The 23,978-nt window shown below is 33.8% G+C and overlaps 1 protein-coding gene across 3 annotated transcripts; it reads left to right on the top strand.

Moving 5' to 3' along the window:
- Positions 1 to 2,112: 2,112 nt before the first annotated feature.
- On the top strand, positions 2,113 to 6,722 carry LOC127092342 (uncharacterized). 3 transcript variants are annotated; one of them, XM_051031195.1, is made up of 10 exons: positions 2,113 to 2,217; positions 2,320 to 2,372; positions 2,669 to 2,749; positions 2,877 to 2,997; positions 3,084 to 3,178; positions 4,536 to 4,607; positions 5,329 to 5,559; positions 5,708 to 5,816; positions 5,958 to 6,147; positions 6,244 to 6,722. In XM_051031195.1, exons 2-10 carry the CDS (start codon positions 2,349 to 2,351, stop codon positions 6,338 to 6,340), a joined length of 1,020 nt encoding a protein of 339 aa, XP_050887152.1. In that variant the 5' UTR covers positions 2,113 to 2,217; positions 2,320 to 2,348; the 3' UTR covers positions 6,341 to 6,722. The 3 variants fall into 3 exon arrangements, with proteins under 3 accessions (XP_050887152.1, XP_050887151.1, XP_050887150.1); XM_051031194.1 differs by having other exon boundaries at positions 2,124 to 2,372; positions 6,244 to 6,371; positions 6,527 to 6,722; XM_051031193.1 differs by having other exon boundaries at positions 2,124 to 2,372.
- The last annotated feature ends 17,256 nt before the right edge of the window (positions 6,723 to 23,978 follow it).

The raw sequence follows: 23,978 nt of genomic DNA, 5'->3' as shown, positions 1-23,978 counted from the left end.
GGCAGACAATGGAGAACTTTGTGTTAAGGATGCGTATAATCATTGTAATAAGCGTGGTCCAGGTAGTGTTTGGGGCAGTTTCATCTGGTATCCAAACATCCCACATTCACATTCTATTATGTTTGGGAGATTAACGGAACATAGGGTGCCAACGGACGACGTGCTTCTGAATTGTGGGATGATAGGCCTTTTGGTTTGTAACCTTTGCTTTCAATGTGAGGAATCTTTATCCCATATGTTTTTCAGATGCTCTTACTGAGTGCAAGGTGGTTTATCGTGCCTCAATTATTGGTGTAGTTAATGGCATTTGGCATGCTCGGAACTAAGAGAGATTTCAGATAAAAAACATTCTTTAGAGAACTACATGCTCTTTTATATATGCTTATTCACAGCTAGCCAGTAATTCCTCCAATGGATCCTCTTCTTTGGATATGGGTGATTTTTCAAGTTCTTAAGAAGTTCTTTATTTCCATCAATCAACCAAAGCCTAAGATGTGTACATAAGTGTTTTGGAGTCCTCCATCTGGTGAGTCGATTAAGGTTAATGTGGACGGAGCTTCCAGTGAAGATCCGGTTAAGGCGGATTGTAGGGGGATTTTCAGGAATTATTTGGGAAATCATGTTGGGAGCTTTACGTGTAATTTAGGCATGATGAATACTATTTTTGCCGAGTTTATGGGTGCGATTTTGGCGATTGAGCATGCTTACGCTCATGGTTGGTCAAATCTTTGGTTAGAGTCAGATTCTAAATTAGTTGTGATAGCGTTTAGTAAATCATCTGTTGTGTCTTGGCAGATCAGGAATAGATGGAACAATTGCACGAATATTATAGAATATTTTAACTTTTTGGCTACTCACTTAGTGAAGGAAATCATTGTGCGAATAAGCTGACTATGGCTATCATGAAATTAGATGTATCAAATTTTACTTAATTAAATAATGTGCATCTGGATATTATATCGGATCTTATCAGAAATCGATCAGGATTGCCTACGTTAAGTTCAAATAAATTTGAAGTTCCGCCTTTATAGCCCCTCATTTTGGTACCTTCTTCTCTTTTTATTATATTTTTCATTGTACTACTGCCAATTTTATAAATAAAAAAAATATGATGATATGATTTAAAAAAAATAATATTATTTTATTGAATTAATTGAATATAATTTAATAAGATAAATAATATCATTTTAATTTAATTAATTAATAAAGAAATTAGTAGGTAACATTTTGGTGGAAAGTTTTTGCAATTATAATATAGTATGATAGTATGATTTAATAAAATGAATAACATTATTGTATTTAATTAGTTGAATATGATTTAATTAGTAAATGATGCTGCTTTGGCTGTCCCCACCAAATTTTTAATTTTTTTTGTTTTACTTATTTGTTTTTTCTTTAATAATTTTTTTTTAATCTTGTTACAAAATAGTTTTGATGTATGTTTGAGATGTGAAATATGTTAATTTATTTGTATTGAAATCTTTTGTTTTTATTTTTGTATTTTATTTTTAAATTTTCAAATTTCTTCCTAATCTTCTTATGTCAAGTGCCAACTTTCATATTGGATAATAAACATATTTCATGATGCGTATGAATTAAGAACATTTTGTAAATTATTTAAAAAATAGAACATAAAATATATTATTTAAAAAAACAATAACATAAAATACAACAAAAAAATCTGATACGAGAGAACACACAGATAAATATAATATTTGAATTTTTTTTATAAAATAAACCAAATCAAACAATTAATTTTGTTTGTTCCATATTTAATAAAAATACAAGAAACCAAATCAAACCAAATTAATGAGATATCATCGGTTTCAACAATTTTTTAAACCAAAAACCAATTCGATTCAATAACACCCCATAAATATTTGTAATGAAGAATTACTCCTACAAATAGTTTTGATATTCTAAAATATCATTTTCATTACCCCTTCTTCTTCCTTCATCAATATTTTATTTTAATCAATATTTCTCAAGAGAGATTCTTTCTAATTTCACTTTTAGTCCAGTCATCCAATTTTTATTTTTATTTTTGTCGTTTTACTTTTAATATTCCTTTTCTTAATTAATTAATAATGTTTTTGGTTGGAAAAAAATAACTTAATTAATTAAAAAAAAAAACACTCAAGCGGATCTCGGTAAGAAACGTAGAAGAGGAGGGGGGTTTGGTTTGGCACTGAGCTGAGCCTATTTTCAACGATTTCAGTAAATCTATCTCTCTCTGCAATTATGTCTCCGTGATTACCATTCTTTCATCACTTTCAAATTCACCTCAAAATTTTCCATACCTTTATCCTATCATTTCAGATTCAATTCGATCATAATCCTCAAATGCAATGGTGGTCTGCAAATGTCGCAAGGTATCGTTCCTTTCTCGCAACTTCTTCTTTCCCTTTTCAAAACATTCAATTCCGTTAGGTCAATAATCATGCTTGGATATATAGATCCGCTAATTCGCAATTAGTAATCTAGTTTTCTCGATTCAGATCAATCATTGGTGATTGCGTTTGCATTTTCTATGATTCGGTTTTTGTTTTTCAAATTTTAAAGATCCGTGGAAACATATGGATTTTTGTTGTTCATTATTTTGTGGAGTGGTTTTAGTTGTTTTCCGTTTCCTTGAATTAGAGAAGTGATGATTTGTGTTTTCTTTTAGGCTACTAAGCTATATTGCTTCGTGCACAAAGTTCCTGTTTGTGGAGAATGTATCTGTTTCCCGGAGCACCAAATCTGCGTGGTAAATTCATTTAATGTATTACATTTTGTCGGTGTTAGAAGATTTTACTGATACGGGCATTTGTTTTGGGAATGTAAATTGAGGGGGACAGAATTAGTTATGATTGTTGATTTGATATTATTCATAGATACGGACGTATTCGGAATGGGTTATAGATGGAGAGTATGATTGGCCGCCTAAATGCTGCCAATGCCAAGGCGTTCTAGAAGAGGGGAGTGAATCTCAAACTACTCGACTCGGTTGCTTGCGTACGTGATATTGACTTTGTATTGATGTGAAATGAACTTTTTTAAATTTGCACTGATTACATGTTATAAATTTAATTTTTGTATAGATGTTATCCACACAAATTGCTTGATCTCACATATCAAGAGTTTTCCTCCACATACCGCTCCAGCAGGGTATGTGTGTCCTTCATGCCCCACTTCGGTAAGATTCATTTTCAAACGATTCTTTCTGGCAAATAGATTTTTGGTTGAAAGTAGTGTATTTGCTTACTTACTTTTAATTTATAGCCGTTATGTGGTTTTAATTCAGTTATCTTCAAACTTAAAACAGTCATTCATAGTGGTCTAGGTTCTTTGAGCAATGTGTACAAAGGGAAAGAACAAACTTAAAACATTCATTCATGGTCTTCTAGGTTCTTTAAGCAATGTGTACAAAGGGAAAGAACAAACATAAAACATTCATTCATGGTCTTCTAGGTTCTTTGAGCAATATGTACAAAGGGAAAGAAAAGAAATTACTCTTAGCTGAAAGTTAGTATGGTTCATGGTGTTCCAGGTTATGGAACAATTGTAAAGTGCAAAGAAAATAGAACACTGTATTCCCAACCCCTCTCTCTTCATTTTATTCATTCCTTTAACTAAAACTCTTGATTATTAAGGTGTCGATAGAGACTTTTAAAATTATATTACTATTCTAATAGTGTCCCGCGCATAGGCCCAAAAGCTTAACAAGGCATTAGGCGGGAGTGGGCGTGTTGATTGTAATTTTGTTTGTTGGAGCCTAGAGTTATATCTAGCTTGGGAGGCATTCATCCCAAAGGGTTCTCAAGGTCTACTATCATAGGTCCAAAAGCTTAACAAGGCCTTCGGGATAAGTTAATTATTAACCTAGTTTAATTAGGCCTCTTCTTCTATTGTAAGCCTATTTATAGGCAGCATGATTGAGAATAAAAATCATCATTGAGAATAAAAGTCACCAATAATTACTATAAAAAAACTTGTGAATTCAAGAAGACACTCTAACAAGGATGAGTCCGCTTTTGTCTTCACCATAGGTCGAAGGAAAGATTCTACCGCATCTAGAAGTGTGTCAACATGATATCAGATTAGGGACCATAACATAATATTGTAGTTACACACATTAGACACATGACCCGTTAAACTAATATTGTAATTATGCTTTAACCTTCTTTTTAAGAGTTCCATATCGGACAATATATGACTTCAACATGTTTATAAGTGGAGGCAATCCTCACCTTACAAACTGCTTTTGTAAAGTTGAATTAGGCCTAATTCACGTTCTAAGATGGTATAAGAGCCACATTCAAAATTTGTTGGACCACCTGCTATCAGGTTTCCGCTATCAGACACTACCCACATTTATATCTACGCATCAAGCACATTAGTATTGGGCGCGAGGTGTATTAAGAGTTTCACATCGGACAATATATGGCAATCCTCACCCAATCTACATTCTAAGACTTATAGAAATTTCTTCATGCATTGGTATCAAAACAATTCTTTTTTGATGTCTCATTTTGGTGAAATAACTCGTGCAGATATGGCCTCCCAAAAGCGTGAAAGATTCGGGATCTCGTCTTCATTCGAAGTTGAAGGAAGCTATCTTGCAGGTAACTTAAGAGTTTGGTACTATTTAAGCGGTCTCCTTTTTTCTTTAACTATTATATCAGATTATACTAGTGTATATTTCCTGGTATAAAAAAACGAGAAAAAACTTATCATACATCGGTGTCTCACATTGTCATTTTGGGTTTTAGAAAAAAACATGCCATTCTCACCATTAAGGAATAGAGATTAAAAATGAATTGGGACTTTGATGAATTCACTGGCAGAATGTTTATAGTTGTAGAAACCCTAGTCTCTGGTCTTTGTCAGTCTTAAAGGGAAATAGTATTATATGGAATATCAACATTCTCCATTGTTGGGGCTTACTGAACCAGTTACACGAGTTTATGTTACTTGCAAATGCATGGTATATTTGTATCTTCAACACTAGTCCTCTTTCACACTCATTTCAATTCAGCAACTTAATGATTATTGTGGTAAAGATGATACTAAGTGTTTATGAGTATATCCATCTGGAAAACTCATTCATGGCATCACACCCGAATTTTTATTAAATGGCGAGTGATCAATATTTGTGATATACCACTGATCTATTATTATAGTGGAAATTGATTATTTTTGGGGACGAGTTACCTTTTATTACAATAATATGCATCTGTCTTCTTTTGTTTTAATTGTCTATGAACCAGATTATTTATTTATTTTTTATTCTTCTTCTCAATATATAAATGAAATTTTCATTAGTTTTTACCTGCTTTTGTGCAGACTGGTATAGAAAAGAATATCTTTGGAAATCATCCAGTTTCTTTGTCAGTGACAGAATCACGTAGTCCTCCACCTGCTTTTTCGTCCGATCCATTGATTGGTAGGGAAAATGTTGGAAACTCAGAGTCAGTAGACGGATTAAAACTTTCTAAACTTTCAGTTTCAGATATTGTGGAGATAGACGGTCCTAATTCAGGAGGAAATTTCATGAAAAGCTCAAGTCCAGTTGGTGTAAGAAGATATCTTTAAGTGCACTTATTCTGTATTTGCATATATCTTCCATTTTAATACGTGGGCCTGAACGTTTTCTCATTGTAAACTCTGTTATGCATTTGGTATTTTATCTTATATAATTTTATTCTTGTTGCAAATAATTTAGCCTGGTGCTACCACAAGGAAGGGATCAGTCCATGTTGACCGACAAAACTCTGAAATTTCATACTATGCTGATGATGAAGATGCGAAACGCAAAAAGTATACAAAAAGAGGTGATAAAGTATTTTTGATTGAATTTTGAATTTTGAATATTTGACATGTCATATGCTGTTCGTGTTGGTTTGCTCTGGTCTTGTGTGCAGAACTTGTCTAGTTCAATTTATTAATTTGAATTTTCCTCTTTGAAATTGTAGGTCCATTCCACCACAAGTTTCTTCGAGCATTGCTTCCTTTCTGGTCCAGTGCTTTGCCTACTCTTCCAGTGACTGCGCCACCTGTAAGGAAAGAAGGATCAAATGCAACCGAAACTCCAGAAGTTCGTGCACGGCATCCTAAGTCATCAAGGATGGACCCGAGAAAAATTCTTCTACTGATTGCAATCATGTAGAGCTCTTTCCTCTCCCTGCATATAAACTCAGTTACAGTTATGTTGTATACTGCTAGTTTTTAACTGACGAAGCTGTTATTATCCGTTTGCAGGGCGTGCATGGCAACTATGGGAATATTGTATTACAGACTTGTACAACGAGGTCCCGGGGATGAGCTTCTTAGTAATAATAATATTAATGATGAATAAACTGTGTATGGAGTGCTCTAATAGTCACGAGGTATTCAGCGGCTCCATTTTTTTTTTATATTGCTTGTTAGTGGTGCTGCAGCCACTTGCTTATCTGCTTGGCTTCTTTATTTGGAATAGAGTAGCTGTTTTTGAAAAACATAGAAGTAGCTGGTTAGTAACTTGTTATTTGAATACCTATTTCAGTGACGCGATACATGTCATCCATGTCATCCATATTTGCTCTTTGCACTCAGTTTTGGTGTCTATTTGAAATGTAATTGCAGATTCAGATTTATATGTTGTTCACTTATTTGGATCATGTTGTAAATCCGGAATCTTATAAACCCCTGAGGTCAATTTGTCTTGACGGTTTCAAATACAATTTGCATGTTATTACTTATTAGACAGATCACATTTACTACCGGTGGTTGTTATTAACAAGTATTCGAACATTATGTCAATATTCAAATATAGCGAGATGAATTTGAAAAAGTTTCTTAAGTCAAATCTCATATTGTGTGTTAGTTGAAAAAATTTCTTAGTCCCACATTGCTTAGGTCAAATATATTTTCTTTCTCACTTCATTATATAAGAAAATTCTTTGTTTCATTCCAAAACACACTAAAAACTCCTTTTGTTAAGTATTTCGTTTTCCACTCTCATAATTTTGTGTCTTACAAATTGTTGAAGCGTCAACTTCTTCCCTTTTCTTTATACTCGTTGAATTTTCTGAGTAATTTCTTGAATTCTTTTTAGAGAATTATGTTAATTTTTCATCGTTTGAGTCAAAAAATTATCAAGTGAGAATTATGTTAATTTCTCATCTCCTTGAAGCATGTGATCACGAAGAAAATGATGCCGAATATCAATATGTTTGGTTCTTGAGTGCATGACTGAATTTTTTGTAATATTAATCGCACTTGTGTTGTCACAACGTAGAGGGATGCATCCAAGGTTGAGTCCGTAGTCGTGAAGTTGTTGCTTAAGCTAAAGTATCTGTGCACAATAACTATCGCCTGCTATGTACTTTGCTTCGGCTGTACTAAGGGCAACATATGCTTGTTTATTGCAAGCCTAAGATACTAATGCATTTCCAAGAACGTGACATGTACCACTCGTGCTTTTTCTATCAATTTTACTTTCTGTATAGTCCCCGTCAGAATAACCAATTAAATTACAAATACTACCTTTAGGATACCATAGACCGGCATCCGTTGTTCCTTTAAGGTACTTCATGATCCTTTTGACTGCGCTGAGATGAGATTCCTTTAGATTTGCTTAAAAGTATACACAAAGACAAACATTAAACATTATGTCAGGACGACTTGCCGTCAAATATAACAATGAACCAATCATACCTCGATGCTTTATGATATCAATTGAGACACCCAATTCATCTTGATCAACATAAGTTCCAGATCCCATTGGAGTAGACATAGCCTTGCATTATCCATGTCGAATCTCTTCAATAATTCTTTGCAATACTTGGATTGGTTGATGAAGATGCCATCCTTTAGTTGCTGAATTTGGAGTCCGAGAAAATAGTTCATCTTACCCATCATGGACATTTCAAATTCTCCTTGCATCACGATGAAAATTCTTCACAAAGTTCTTTGTTTGTTGAACCGAAAATGATATCGTCGACATATACTTGAACCAATAAAGTGTTACCTTTAATTTTCTTAATAAACCAGGTCTTGTCAACTTTACATTTTTCAAATCCCTTTTCACAAAGAAAGTTGCTAAGACGATCATACCATGCTCTTGGTGCTTGCTTTAGGCCATAAAAAACTTTCCTCAACTTGAATACATGTGAAGGATTCTTGAAGTCTTCAAAGCCCGGGGGTTGTTAGACATAGACTTCTTCATTGATGTAGCCATTCAAGAATGCGCTCTTGACATCCATTTGGTATAACTGAAAGTTTAATGAACATGCATAAGCAAGTAATAAACATATAACTTCTAACCTTGCAACCAGAGCGAATGTTTCTTCAAAATCAAAGCCTTCCTCTTGATTGTATCCTTGGGCCACCAACCTTGCTTTGTTTCAAACAATTATACCATTCTCATCAAGCTTGTTCTTTAACACCCATCTAGTACCAATGATATGTTTACTGGTTGGCCTAGGAACAAGTTCCCAAACTTGATTCCTTTCGAATTGGTTTAACTCTTCTTGCATAACAATCACCCATTGGTCGTCACCTAAGGCTTCATCAACTTTGAAGGGTTCAATTTACGAAACAAACGCCATATTTAAGCATGCATCTTTGAGATTTAGTCTTGTTGCAACGCCTTGACTTATATCACCAATGCCTTTATCAATTGGATGATCCCGATGAGTTCTCCATTCCTTAGGTAGATCATTGTCATTTGTCTTTTGTTGAACTTGTTCATCTTGATGATTGAGTTGATTATCAATGTTTGCACTTGAAGTATCTTTTTGAGGAACTTCTACAATATCATCATCATCACACAAAATAATATCCTCCTCGGAGGGGTTAGTTTCATCAAAAGTAACATGCATAGATTCTTTAATTGTTAAATTTATTTTATTATATATTCTATCAACTTTACTAGTAAGAGAATATCCAAGAAATATACCTTCGGTAGACTTCTCGTCGAACTTACCAAGATTGTCTTTGTCATTATTGAGGACAAATCATTTGCATCTAAATATATGAAAGTAAGTGATGTTTGGTTTCCTTCCTTTGAAGAGTTCATAAGGATTTTTTTTTCAAGATAGGTTTTATAATCACTCGATTACTTACGTAACATGCCATGCTTACCGCATCCACCCAAAAATATTTTGGAAGATTTGAATCGCTAAGCATCGTTCTCGAAAGTTCCACAAGTGACCTATTCTTTCTCTCCACCATTCCATTTTGTTGAGGAGTCCTTGATGTTGAGAAGTTATGAAAGATTCCATGTTCTTCACAAAATTCTTCGAAAGGAGCATTTTGAAATTCTCCACCATGATCACTTCTTATGGAGATAATTTTTAGTGACTTCTCATTTTGAATTTGCTTTGCATATTTCTTGAATGCCTTGAATGCATCATTTTTCTGCACTAAAAAGAATGTCCAAGAAAATCTTTGAGTTTTACCTCATGTGTGACTTCATCTTCAATCAAACATTCATCCTTGGTGAACTTGATTTTGAAGCCTTTGTCACAAAGTTGGCTAATACTTAGAAGATTGTGCTTTAGTACTTCAACATAAAGAACATCTTCAATGGATGTGAAAGATGGTGCTCCAACTTTGCCTATACCAAGAATTCTTCCTTTGTTATTATCACCATAAGTGACATAACCCTTGACCTTTAATGCTAGATTTGAAAATTTGTTAATGTCTCCCGTCATATGCTTGGAACAACCACTATCGAGATACCAAAGATTTGATGTGGTTTTCAAGCATACCTACAAAACAAGTTAAGTTTTGTTAGGTACCCAACTTGCTTTGGGTCCTTCACAATCAGTACCTTTCTTTACCCACACATAATGGCCATTTTCTATACTAAACTTTCTAACATAACAAACATTAGGTGTATGACCAACTATTCCACAAAAAAAACAAGTAGGTTCAAAATTGCTTCTATATCTAGGAACATAAAATTTCTTTTTAGAATTTTTTTTCCTTTTAGGATAGTGATGAACAACTTTTGGCTTGTTCACTTTCTCTTTGGATGGTTGGTCATTAGCTTTAACAAAGATAGTTTTACTAGAACTTGGTTTGGAAGATTTTGAATAACTAAGTCCACTTTTATCATTGGAATATCTTTGTTGGCTAAGGACACCTTCCAACCCAATTTTTCCATTCTCATACCTTTCAAGAACCCTTTTAATTGGACAATTTGGAAAAAAAGTGATTCATAATTTTTACATACAAAATTCTGTTTTTCACTAATCATCTTTTGTTTTTCATCATCAACATCTTTTTTCATTGTCACGACTTTTTCTTTTAGAGATGAAATTAGTTTCTTTTGTGATGATATTATTTTATATAGAATTTTGCATTCTTTAAGAATTTCATTTATAGCACCTTGTGCATCACTATCATAAAGAAAAAAAACCGTTACTAACCTCATCTTCTTCATAATCGGAATAGTGTGAAGCCACTAATGCTAAATTTGCACATTCGTCGCTTTCCGATATGGATGAAGAACTTATCTCATTATCTTCCCATACAACATACACCTTTTTATTCTTGAATTCCTTCTTACCTTTAAAGCCACGTTTCTTGGAGAGTTTCAGACATTCCGGCTTTATATGACCTTGCTTTCCACATTCATAGCATGTGACATCTGTGCAGATGTGGAAGCCTCCTTTTTCCTGAAATGTTTATTTCTTTTTGCATAAAAGGATTTGTCATTTTTACCAAAAAACTTACCAAACCTTTTAACAAGGATCATGAAATTTTCATATCCCTCCGGTGCTCCATCATCTTTATCTTCCTCTGAGTCTACTTTCAAAACAATGCCTTTGGATTTCTTTTCTTGACTTTCATGCTTTTCAAGTCTTCAAAGTTCAAGTTCATGTTTTTGGAGTTTTCCGAATAATGATGTGGACGTCATGGTAGAAAGAATTTTCTTCTTCGATATAGCCGTTACTTTTGGTTGCCATTCTCTAGTAAATGATCTTAGCACTTTAAAGTTGAGATCATCATTTGTAAAGGTCTTTTCGAGAGCAATTAAATGATTCGTCAAGTGAACAAATATTTTCTACAATGCAACAATGGATTCTCCGGGAAGCATTATGAACATTTCATATTCTTGACTCAATGTGTTTAATCTGGATCTTTTAACTTCAACGGTTCCTTCATGAGTCTCCACCCAAGTATCCCATATTTCTTTTGCCAATTTAGATTGAGATATGCGGAAGAACTCATCCATACTTAATGCACTTTGAAGAATATTGATAGCTTTCTTTTCATTAAGTATTCTGTTCTTATCATCTTCATCATAAGAACTTTTAACCTTAGGAGTGCCAATACCATTGACCACACTAATTGGATTATGCAGACCATTTTCAACGATTTCCCATATACCATCTCCTTGTGCTTCTAAATATGCTTTAATGCGGAATTTCCAGAAGTCAAAGTATTCTCCAGAAAATAGAGGGGGTTTGTTGCTACTACCACCATATTTGAAATCCGGGTTTGCGCTTGCGGAAGCCCTCTTTCGGATCTAAGGAACAAGTTACCAATAACTCGTTCTGATGCCAAATGTAAGTTGAGTGTGCACATAAGAGGGGAGGTGAATTAGGTACTATGAAAGTTTTTCCGATTTTGACTTGTTTTAAGAATCTTTCCTTAGAGATTACTATATGATGAATACGGTAAATGCTGAAAAGATAAAGAACACAAAGAGATATCCTGGTTCCCCTCACAGATCGAGAGTACTCCAATCCCATTTCAACATGAAAGAGATTTTACTATTGTTAGGACTTTTACACGACTCTAACAAACAACCAAGAACAATCCTTTTGGATTTTTTTCACTAAGTCTACTAAGAGAACAATCCTCTCTTAATGACTCTCTTGCTTCCAACAATCCTGGACAACAAGGATATACAACCAAATTTGGAAAAATATTGAGTAAAGAAAGTATTTGAATATATATCAATCACTATGATTGATCTTCTATTTCAAGTAAGTAATTTACCAAGATATACAAGCGCTCAAAAGTATATGAATAATGCTGAAACTTTTCTGGACAGATTTGATAAAGTGTGCAGAAAAATCTCAATGAAAATTTTAATGTCAAAACACTTGTTTAAAAATTGAGATAGTAAATGATTTGAAATTGCAAATGAAAGAGGTAATTTTAAATATGAAAGATAAGAGTATTTATAGGAGCATTCCACCCTTTTGAAAGAGTAGGAATTGATCAAACAATGCAATGGTTTAAGGGTGTAAAAGCTGAAAACGATTAAAAAAGTTTTGTACTGAAAAAAGGCACTGGTTCATCGATGTAACCGGTTACCTCAGGGATGTAACCGGTTACCTCACAGTAGCATTACAATTTTTCAAAAAATATGTTCATGTAACCGGTTACCTCACTGAAAATTTACCAAAAACGTTAAAATCCAGTTCTGCCAAAGTTCATGTAACCGGTTACCTAGCTCATGTAACCGATTACATTGAAGCAAAAAGTGAAAAATAATTGTTTAAACTTGTTTTAAACCAATGGAAATATGATAAAATGATTGTTATGCATATGTATGAAAATGTAGAAAATTTTGAGCACTTAAAATATATCAAGGCTTGAATTGAAACTTGTACCAATAAAATTTGAAGATCAATCAAACAAAGCTAATCTTCATGAAGTAGCAATCTTGATTCATAAACTTCTTGATCTTTTGCTCATCCTTTCTTGATACACATGCATATTAGTTGACTTCATAAAAACATATATTTGGAGGGGCTTGACTTCACACCACGACTATTGCAAAAAATGAGAACCGTTAGTATAATGGCAAATGACGTCAAATAAGGAGGAAACACAATGCTGTTAGAGATTGTATCTAATAAAAAGGTTGTAAGAGTGGATCATGTACACACTGATAAAAATTTAGCAAATCCTTTTACAAAACGATTAACTAGAGAGAAATTTGTAAGACCCCAATTTTGACCCTAAGATCCCTCGTGCTATCTCATCATATGCATTGGCTTTGGGATCACACCTTGGCATCCTCTTCACCCCTCATTCATTGGGTTTGCATGGGGAGAGATCACCAAACAAATTTTAATTGTATCATACTTTTTATTTCATTATTTACTAACCAAAATACCAAAAATATGTCCATGTATAGTTTGTTGCTTTTGTAGGTAGTGTTTGTGCTCACCTATGCTCCATCAAGTTCATATCTAGGGTTTGAGACCCTCAATGCAAGGAGATCAATCAAGAAATGATTCATATTGGTTCTAGACATCATATATGTATCCCCATGGTCTTCACATATCATTTTGATCAATAAATCATCAAGAGTTTGAAGCTTGTTTGCCTTGGAAACCCTAATTCATCTAGGTATCTTGTGTGACTTCTTCAATAAGTTTCTTCAACAATTGATCAAATATTTCAAGGGATACTTCATTATTACATCATCTTACACATATATGATCCTCCATGAGTCCCAAAAATCAAGACAATGACAAGCTAGCAAGATGGTTCATGGTGGTTGACCAGAGAAAGTCAACTGGTCAAAACTGGGGTTCCCTAGACCCTATCTCCTACAATTGTTGTCATATGAAAATTATTCCAAGAGAAACATTAATAAAAATGACATTTCAAACAACTTTCATGTTGAAGTCAAGAGCTAGTTTTGCTTGGAAAGTCATCTTTTATGATGAAAGATTATATGTCATTTTGTCTAAACCCTAGTTAGGAGGCAAACTTCCCAAGACCATAACTTGCTAAATTTTTATGATATGAAAGCCATTAAAATTCCATGATCAAATTCAAGATGTCTACTTCAACTTTTATGTTTGGAGGAAGTTCAAATTCAACTTGAAAATGCACGTTCCAAGAGGAAACATTATAGATCATTTTGGGCCACTACCATTGAACAAGTGATTTTCCTCAACTTCTAAAATACATAATTCCTTCATGCCAAATCCAAATGAGGTTAAATTGGTGACCAAATTGAAAAGGTTTGAAAGATCTACAACTTTAATGAAGGAACTATTTCCATTTGAAGTCCATATCAAAAGTTATTCAAGGTGGAAGAAGTGAACATTTGACGTGGTACTTAGGAAAGTTTCAAATATGTTTGATTTTCCAAACTTCCACCTCAAAATTCTTCATGATCCAAGCTTCAAATAGAAAAGTGTTCAACATGAAAGTTGTTCCCCTTGATTTCACCTTTCTAAAAAGTCCAAAATAATCTCATTTGGATCAATATTGAAGGACTTGCGCATGGGTGCAACGCGTGGTACCATTTGGAAGAATTTCATGATCCAACTCAATTCAACATTGCATGGCTTAATGCAACACTTTCAGCATGACCTATGCACGATTTTGGACCTTTGCAAATGATTATTTAGGCTTTGTACACGCCCATGCTAGCTCATGAAGGAACTTGATATTTTTGAACATTCAAATGGAAGTGTGTGAAAATCAATTGCCAAGGCTATAAATAGAAGTGCATTGTGATCAGAAATCAATAAATACCTTGCCTAAGCTTTTCCAGACCAATCCAAACCTTCCATTCCATAGAATTTTTGAAGATTTCTTTTGAAATCGAGCTTGAACTTCATCTTCTGTTTGGAAGTTCGAACTCCAAAAATTCATTCCCCTTTTCATCTCAATTGGTTTCTGCAAGCAAGAGGAAGAGGAAGCAAGCAAATCCAGATCAAGATCAAGTGAATTTGAAGCAACTCGAAGGTGATTATTTAGAAACTCCATCTCTTTGATTCTCTCTCAATTATTCACCATTCTTTGTGATTTTTGGTTGGCTGAAGTCCTACCAATCGAAGCAACTCAGTTCATGATCCTCAAAATTCAAATCCCTGTATCTTTTCATATACTTGGAATTGGAGAAAATTAAGGTCAGATTTAAGCTCCTGAGCATTTTTTCTTTGAATCCATGTCCTTGTTTTTTATTTTGGTGATGGTTGATGGTGGTCCAGTCCGGTGAGGTCCATCGGAGAAGAAGATCGGAGCCCTAGCTTCGGTGGTGTGTTGTCACGCCTCTCAACCATCAGATCTGTTTAAATTGTTTTAATCATGGCCTTTGGTTCTGATTTCCACATGTACACACGCGCTAACTTTGGAACACCATGGACATGATGTGCGTGACCATCAGATATGCCACCTCAATTAATGAGGGAGATCTGATGACCCTTGTTTTTTCATATTTTCTGATTTTTCATTTAATCCATTTATTTTGATTAATTCATATTAATTTCATTTTTAATCCAAAAAATATGGGACTTTCATTAATTTTTTTAAATATTTTCCTCTTTCATTTTCTGAATTAAAATTATTTTTTGGATTAATTTTGATATTTTTTTATGAATTAATTGTTTTTATGCATATTTTTTATTGTTTAAAAATACTTCTGACTTTTCAAAAATCATGAAATTTTTTGTCTAAGGTCTTTTGACCTTCATTGACCTAGGATAAATCTCTTGATCATTTATTTGGTGTTTTGAAGAGGTTTTAGGTTTTGGCAAAATTAAATTGAATTTAAATGCATTTTTAATTTGATTTTTAATAGATTAATTGTGTAAAAATTATGTTGAGCTATTTTTATTGACTTGTGATGTTTGACTATTTGTTTGAGCCTTGGTCAAGGTTGATTTGACTTTTGTTGAGTTAAAATCATTGGATTTAGGGAATTGATGAAATGTACATTTTCATCTCCCAAAATGAATGAATGATTTTAATTTGATAAACTTCCTCCCATGACCAGTTTGTGTTTCTCTCATCTCCCCTCCCTCTTCATATTCAATCCCATTATTTCCCATCCCTTTCAATGACCAATGAAATCTCAAGATCCTAAGGCTAATTGGTCCATCAGTAACCTTGTGTTAGATGAACCAATACAAGTATGGATGAGATAAGTCCCTCATTTGATCTTTTTCTTTTAGTGTGTGGTATGTTTTAGGAGTTTGGTTCATTATACCAAATCTCTAACATGCATTAGCACCTAAATTTTTATTGCCGACCTCAGATAGTTATGACTTCTATATAAGTCCAATTACAATTGCTTAACATAGAGCTAAATTTGACCCTAAATGCATAGCATTCTAGTAAGTGAGATTGTAAGTCTCCCATCTTTCATGGTAAACTTGGCCTTTTTCCTTCCTTTGGAAGATGTCTTGGTTCAAGGATCCATGCTTATGAATAGATGGTTGAGTGTTCTCCAAAGAATGACTTAATCAATTGAAAAGCAAAACTCCATTAACGTCTAATTAACTTTGACTAGCACTAACTACTATTAACTTTGATTTACCTTCAAGTCATTTACTTTATGCAATTTAATTTCAAGTCATTTACCATTCATTGCTATTTTCATTTCATTAACTTGTTTATGTTTATGCCATCTTCACTTTGCTCATTTGAGCCATATATTATGATTGTATATATTTGCTTGTATATCTTGTTTTTGTTTGTGGTCTTTGGACCTTAAAATACTCAATTAACAACAAAAACCTTAAAAAATATTTGTGTGGACTGTTGGGTTTGATCTGAACTTTTGGACTTAGGATTAGGAAATATTCCATATGCAAAAGGACTTGACCAATGCCAACATTTCTGAGACCAAGTATTGTAATTTGAGCTTTCATCTGATGCAAGTATTGAGATCCACTTTAGTTCATCTGCTACATGATCTTGATACAACTGTTATTTTGATCTTGTGTCTAATGCTTTATTTTGAGTTAATCAAGGAGTATTTCATATGATACATAAGAAGACAAAGAAGACTGTTAGCTATGGAATTGCTTGCTTGGATGTGGCTATCTTTATTTGATGCCTTGATCTTCATATTGCTAATTGCTTGTGGATATTTTCTTGATTCAGAGTCCAAAGGGAAAGTGGGTTTTCTACATGACATTCTTTTCTGTTGGATTGCATCCCATTGGTCAGATCTTTTCAACTCTTAACTTTTAATTTTATGCTTAGAATTAGTCTCTTCATCTTCTCCCACTTCTTAGATTTCAAAATCTCTCCCCCCTTTTCAAAAATCTTCTTTGCTTGTGATTTCAAAACTTAGACCTTATTTCAAATTAGAAACATTGGCCTTATGCCATTGCATTTTAAAACTCTTTTCTTAATCAAATTTGTAAATGAACTTAACAATATTGACTTAAAATTTCAAAAGACAAAAAAACTAACACACATTCAAACTCTTGGGCTCTTTGTGCCTCTTTTTAATTTAAATTTTGATTAAAAGTAATCCACTCATTTTGAAATTGTTACCACGAGCTACGAGGTTTTGATCCCTCCTTTTTATGTTGGTACGTAGGCACAAGTCCGAAGGCCTTGTCAAACCCAAAAATATAATCAATGAATTCTTTTCTCATCCCCACACTCTATTTTGTTTCAAACATCATTTTATACCAAAAACACATACACACATAAAAAAGGGCTCCCTAGGAGTACCTAGGACACTTTGGGTGCTAACACCTTCCCTCTGTGTAACCAACCCCCTTATCTGTAATCTCTGGCATTTTATTAGTTTTGATTTGAAAACTTCTTATCTTTGAGTTTTGTTCGTACTTTTCCCTTTTCCTTTGGAAACAATAAAAGCGCGGTGGCGACTCTGGTTTTATTGACGTCAAGTTTATTCATAGCTTAATGGTCATGAATTTACCGCTACAAAAGTCCATAATATATCAAAGAGGATGTGACTAATGTCTATAGAGAAATGAGTTCATTGGGTAATAACAAGTTGTGAGTAATATGAGATGATCATGCGAGTAGAAATAAGTAAAGCATGAATCCTGAAACAATAAGAGAATAAGATAATAGAAACTCTTAATGAGATCTATACTCTATATGAGGGGGTACTTATGCTACATGAGTACTCTTGATAGACTCACCTATGTGACTGTGAAACTTAGACCGATTCCTAGGCTACAAGAGTACTATGGATAGACTCACCTATAGTACATGAGTACTCTCGATGGACTCAGCTATGTGATTGTTGGAACATTACATCAATATTCAAATATAGGGAGATGGATTTGAAAAAGTTCCTTAAGTCAAGTCCCACATTGTGTGTTAGTTGAAAAAGTTTCTTAGTCCCACATTGCTTAAGTGAGATATATTTCCTTCCTCACTTCATTATATGACTCTTCTCAACATCCTTTACAACTTCTCTTTTACATGATAAGATCCAATTATTCTTGGAGGATCATCAAACGTTTGGAGGCATTATAGGTCATTTGTGGACTTAGTGAAATTTGACTTATTTTCAAGTGACTTTTCCTCAACTTTCAAAGATCACAACTTCTTAAATTTTCAACATTTGAGGCTGATTCTTTTTGCACAACGTCATTTGTGATTCCCTCTACAAGTTTGTTTCAAGGATCAAGGTAAGAATATGCTTGGAAGGCAATGAAATTCATTGAAACATTACAGGTCATTTTCAGCCATGAAGCACTCAAATTTTTCTAAGTTATATGATCAATTTTTCATGCCAACTTCAACATGACATAACTTTTTGCTCAAACATTCAAATGCAACTTTTCTTGGGACATTGTAATCTTTGCCATATTATTAAGACATTGCAAAAAGAATGGGATCAAAAATCCTCACGAGTAGGATGCCCCATTGGGTTAAACACGGTGACTTGGAACTGAAGAAATTACCATTGCCCGAATTTTGAACTTCACTAATCTCAATTCCAAGCCAAATTAGAATGTTTTTTTGGACCTAAACATGTTTAAACAAGTTTCCAAAAGTTAATTGACCCTTAAAACGCATCATTTGGCTGGGTTTTCATGAGTTGCAAGTCACACTTTTCTCACATTCAGATCAAATTCGTTTTGCACGAATTCAACATAATTTCATACGTATTTGGATCTAAACACATTCCCTATAAATAGAGGAAGCTATTGCATTCATTTCCAAGCTTTTGAGATCCACGAAATCCCTGCTGCAACATGAAATATTTCTAGAAAATTCAACTATCGTGTTTTGAGTTTCAACTTGTTTCAATCCAATTTCTTGATTCAATTAGCATCTTCAACATCCTCTAAAACTTTTGCAACAATTCTCAAGCTCTGAGACCTTCTGACGTGCTCTAACCATATCAAGCTTCATTAACTTCTAATCACCATTTGAACAAGGTAGTTTTAAGCATCATTTGAACTCAAACAAGTTACCATAATGTAGTCTTTCAATGTCTGATGCTTTCCCCTAACTTATCTGGCGTTGATTGATTGTGTTCATCATTTAATTTTGTTTCTCGTGGCTTGCTTGCTTCTGAAACTTCTCTGAAAATCCATTTGTTTGATTTAGATAAATGAATTTGGAGCATAAGGTTGAATTCAGGATGAGAAGAGGATCACAATGGTGGTGGTCCCGTGTTATGAATTTACCAAACGATGAAGCTCCAGTGAGAGCTCACCGGAGAAGATGACTGGAGTGTTCCAGGTCGTCTGAGTTTGGCCAAACACGTCAGACATTTTAAATGTTCTGATTGGTTGGATTTGAATTGGATTCTGTGTGTTGCTCGCAGCGTGTTCCATCGTGCTCTATAACCTAAGAAGTGTTGGATCTGCCACGCCAATTAATGAGGCGTGATTCAACGCTCTGTATTTTTTCTGATTTTAATTATCTATTTTATTATTTTTAGTTGCTTTTTCTTTTAAAATTCATAGTAATTTCATTTTTCATCCAAAAATCCCAAAATAATTTCTAAAATTCTCTTTTATTTTTCTTCATCTGATTTTTATTTTTTCACATTTTATTTCACTGATTTTCTATTTTTCATGAATTTTCTCTTTTCTCCTTTATTTTAATTAGTTTAAAAATACTTTTCTGCATTTTTAAATTCTTGAAAAATTATTGCATGCTTCTTATTTTATTTTCAACCTTCCATAATTTTCTTGGCCATTTATTTGGTGTTTTGAATGACTTTATGGTTTTTCATTTTATTACTATTTTAAAAATACTTTTGGTGCACTTTTATTTCATTTAATTCGATTTTATATTTGTGTGACCTTTGTGAACTTCTGTTGGCCTTGGATCATGATAGTTTGGATCATGAGTTTATCAAACTCAATGGATATTGGGTGTTGACGGGGTGAAAATCCTAATCCACCAAAATGGATGGTTGATTTTGATGATGACTTGATCAAATTTTTGTTCCAATTTGTGTGTGACTTCTCTCGTCTCCTTCTTCTCCAGCTCCTTCTTTTCCCTTTGATTTATTGGATGACTTGTGTCCATCTTGTTCATGATGTGTGGATTGGTACTTGATGAACTTTCATCATTTCAAATCTACCTTCTAAGTGATCATGAATCATTTAAGGTACTTTGGATCGATGCATAAGTTTGTCCTAAGTGTCATGAAGTGTGGATTGAAGTAATGGACCATCCTCATAGCCTTTGTGCTTGATCATTCCATTTTTTTGTGTGGCATGACTTTAGGAGAATGGTTTGCATATCATTTATCTAGCATGTAAATAATATCATTATTATTGACCAACCTCAGATAGTTGTGACTTCTACATAAGTCCAATTACGATTACTTAGCATAACGCTAAATTTGTTCCGAAAGAAAATTCATTTTCATAAGTGAGATTGTAAGTCTCCTACTCCTCATGGTATTACGTGAAAATATTGCTCCCTTTCCATTTGTGAGAGCTAGTGGCATACTTGTTGATTTCATCCAAGTTGGAGACCTTCTTATAAATGATGCATATGTTCATATTTTCATGCTTGTGGATGAATAGTTAAGTGTTCTCCAAAAAATGACCAAACCATCCTTCATTATAATTTCTAACCTCATTTACTAACATTTTACTTGTATTAACTTTTATTTCCAAGTCATTTACTTTATACTCTTTTACTTTATGCCATTTACTTTATACTTTATGTTTAGCATCCCATATCATATTATTTGTGATTTTGTCATTTGTTCTTTGTCCATTTGGGCTTTACTTTCATATCTTTGTAAAGAAAACACTAATAAGAAAAACCTAAAATAGGAACTTGTTTCTCTTGATTTACGGACTTGTGGTTACTATCCTTGGCATCATTGTGGAGTTATGGACTTAGAATTAGGGTCTTGACCTTTGCTTTGGGACTTGTGATTTGAGACTTTAGAATCCATCTGGTACCTTTGACTTTGGACTTCCTTTGAGGACTTGGTTGAGTTACTCTAGTTTCATCTGATACATGGATTATTATTTGCTTATTCTGGCTTGCTTGAGGCTTAATCCAGGGGAGGGAATTCTTGTTTGACTTATGTCATAAAGCTTACTATTTCTTGGTTAGATCTTCCTCCCTAGGTTTTACTTTATGCTTTAGGATAATGTCTTCTTCTCCTCCCCTTCTTTAATTTTCAAAATCTTCTCTCTTTTTTTAAAAACCTTATTTTTTAAACTTGAACCACTTTCTCAATAAACCTTGACTTTTGTCGAGAGACTTTGAAAACCTTTTTCTAATAATTATTAATTCATCTTAAGCATATTAAGACCAATTTCAAAAAGAGTAAAAAATGCCTAACTCATTTAAATCATTTTTGTGCCCTTTGTGCACTTTTCCTTTTAAAACTTTTCTCAAAGTTTAGATATAAGTCATTTCCATAGTTGAGATATAACTCTCCTATATCCATAACATTGATGATAATTCTTTTCCATCTAAGAGAGCTAGTGGCATACTTGTTGATCCTTATCCAAGTTGGAGTCCTTCTCATGATGATGCATCATCTTATACTTATGGGTGACTAGTTGGGTATTCTCCTTAAAATGACAAAATTTATTTTCATTAAAAATAAATCAAAACAAACATCTTTGTTATTTTTACCATGAACTACGAGGTTTTGATCCTCCATTGCACCTTGTTGGTACGTAGGCATGAGACTCCCAAAGGTCTTGGCAAACACAAAAATCATAAAAAATATTTCTTTTCCTATCCCTCAAATCTTTTGAAAATAATACCCATTTTCAAACTAAAAGGCATATTTTCAAAGAGGTTCACATGGAGTACCATGAATGTTTAGGGTTCTAATACCTTCCCTTTACATAACTAACCTTAGACCCTTATCTTTTTTTATTGGTTTTATTTTAAAAACTTCTTCGGGTTTTGTTCATAGTTTTTCCCATTTCCTTTGAAAACAATAAAAGCGCGATAGCGACTCTTGCTTTATGAGATAAGTTAATCGATAACTTAATCTCAACATTTGACCGCTACACATTGCTACTATTCAAAATCTTTTTCTGAAAGATGAATGCTCTTGCAAACTAACTGAATGTAGGATTGGAGGAAATCACGAAGAACATGTGGGTTTAGAATAGGTTTTGAGCCTTATATCCTTTCCTTCTGAATCTGTGAACCAGACCATGTTACAAACCTTAAAATACCTAATTGAAGCAGGGTTTATTTCGAAAGCATACTATGGTAAGATCACATCAAAGATGACTCCTAAAGATTTGCTTGTCATTTGTATTGATACTGATATGGCATTCTAACTAGTGATTCATTCACTATATGTCATAATCTTAGTGAACATACTTGAATTTCAAAACTAGCATGAGCATGACATTACAATTTTCATTTTTAAAATGAGCATTTTGACTTGCGAACAAGAACTTGGCATTAAGAAAGCTTACATACTAGGAAGATTGAACATCTCTTTTTATTTTCGAAGCACATATCTCTTCATAATTCAGTCAATCTGGGGAAATCATGTTGAGTTTCAACAAATCTCTCTGAATCAGCCAAACAAGGGCAAGTTACTTCAAGGCTCATATTGGGGCAGGCCACCTCAGGAGCACGAGAAGTCAATCGCTCCCAGAAATGGTTAATCAAGGGGATGCAGTTCCAAGATATCGGGGCAAGTTAGATTAAGATCTTGTGATAACAATATTGCTTCATAATTTGTAACTAGGACAATATATGCAGATACACAACAATCTGGGGCAGAGGTAGGCTACCTTGGTATAAGCTTCTCTCCATGTTTCAAGCAAAGGTGTGACAACAACTGTTGATCTTGAAGTTGGTGCCAAAGAATCATGTCTTCATGACCTTTATCCTGGCCTTGAATCTCCCACCACCCGCCATATGATCACCTGGTTAAGCCTTACATAAATAATCACCATGCATTAATTATGTCTCTTCAATCATGCATATCATTCATCTAGCATAACATGAAGCCTTGAGAACCAGAAAAGTCAAAACCCAATTCTTATTGGCATCTCTCCCAAAGCCCAATTCTTATTGGCATCTCTCTCAAAGCCCAATCCTTATTGGCATCTCTCTAGAGCCCAATTCTTATTGGCAGCACATTTAAAGCCCATCACAAGAAGAGTATTCCCCTTGTAGATACCATAACCCACATTGTTGCATAACATACATAACTTCATGCATCATGGAAAATTAAACATACATTTCATATATCATGTGCATTAAGCATTTTCCTTTGCGACTGATCTATTTCGCCAACATTAATCTTTTAGTCAATCCCCAATAGGTGAACCTTCAAAAGTTTATCTGCCATTCCATATCCCCATTGCATTTATCCTCCTCACATTACAACCATTATTAACGGGTAAATTTTTGGATATTCTTGTCTTTAATCCTCTCGTACCTTGAATACCAGAAAAGCTGTTGCAATTCGTGCTTTCATGTTCAAGAAGATTAAATAGGGGCATATGTCATACCCTAAAATTTCCCTCCCTTTTTCATCTTTTCATCCAACCTTGGACTTAAGGTTCATCTGTACTCAATCACGCCTCATTCATGTGCATCATTCATTCATGATGACGCTTACTAAATAATAATCATAGATTCAAAGCTTATGGCTTGCAAAGCTAAAGTTTGCTTATGAATCAAGCTCTAGAAAAGTGACATGGCTCTTCATATGTTCATCATGGGGGTGAAACTCTAATTTCTTGATCTTTAAGATATGGATTAAAGGAGACCTTATCATGACATTCTTCTGGGTATCAAAACCCTAATTCTTGGTGTTGTTCCTCCGGGAT

This window comes from Lathyrus oleraceus, chromosome 6, assembly GCF_024323335.1.
Source record: "Lathyrus oleraceus cultivar Zhongwan6 chromosome 6, CAAS_Psat_ZW6_1.0, whole genome shotgun sequence".
In the NCBI taxonomy this organism is placed as follows: Eukaryota; Viridiplantae; Streptophyta; class Magnoliopsida; order Fabales; family Fabaceae; genus Lathyrus; species Lathyrus oleraceus.
This window is presented reverse-complemented; position numbering and strand designations above follow the sequence as displayed.

Coding starts and splice junctions, on each gene's coding strand:
- LOC127092342 (XM_051031195.1), top strand. CDS start 2,349: ATGGTGGTCTGCAAATGTCGCAAG. Junction 2,998..3,083: donor TACTCGACTCGGTTGCTTGC/GTACGTGATATT, acceptor ATTTTTGTATAG/ATGTTATCCACACAAATTGC. Junction 3,179..4,535: donor GTCCTTCATGCCCCACTTCG/GTAAGATTCATT, acceptor TAACTCGTGCAG/ATATGGCCTCCCAAAAGCGT.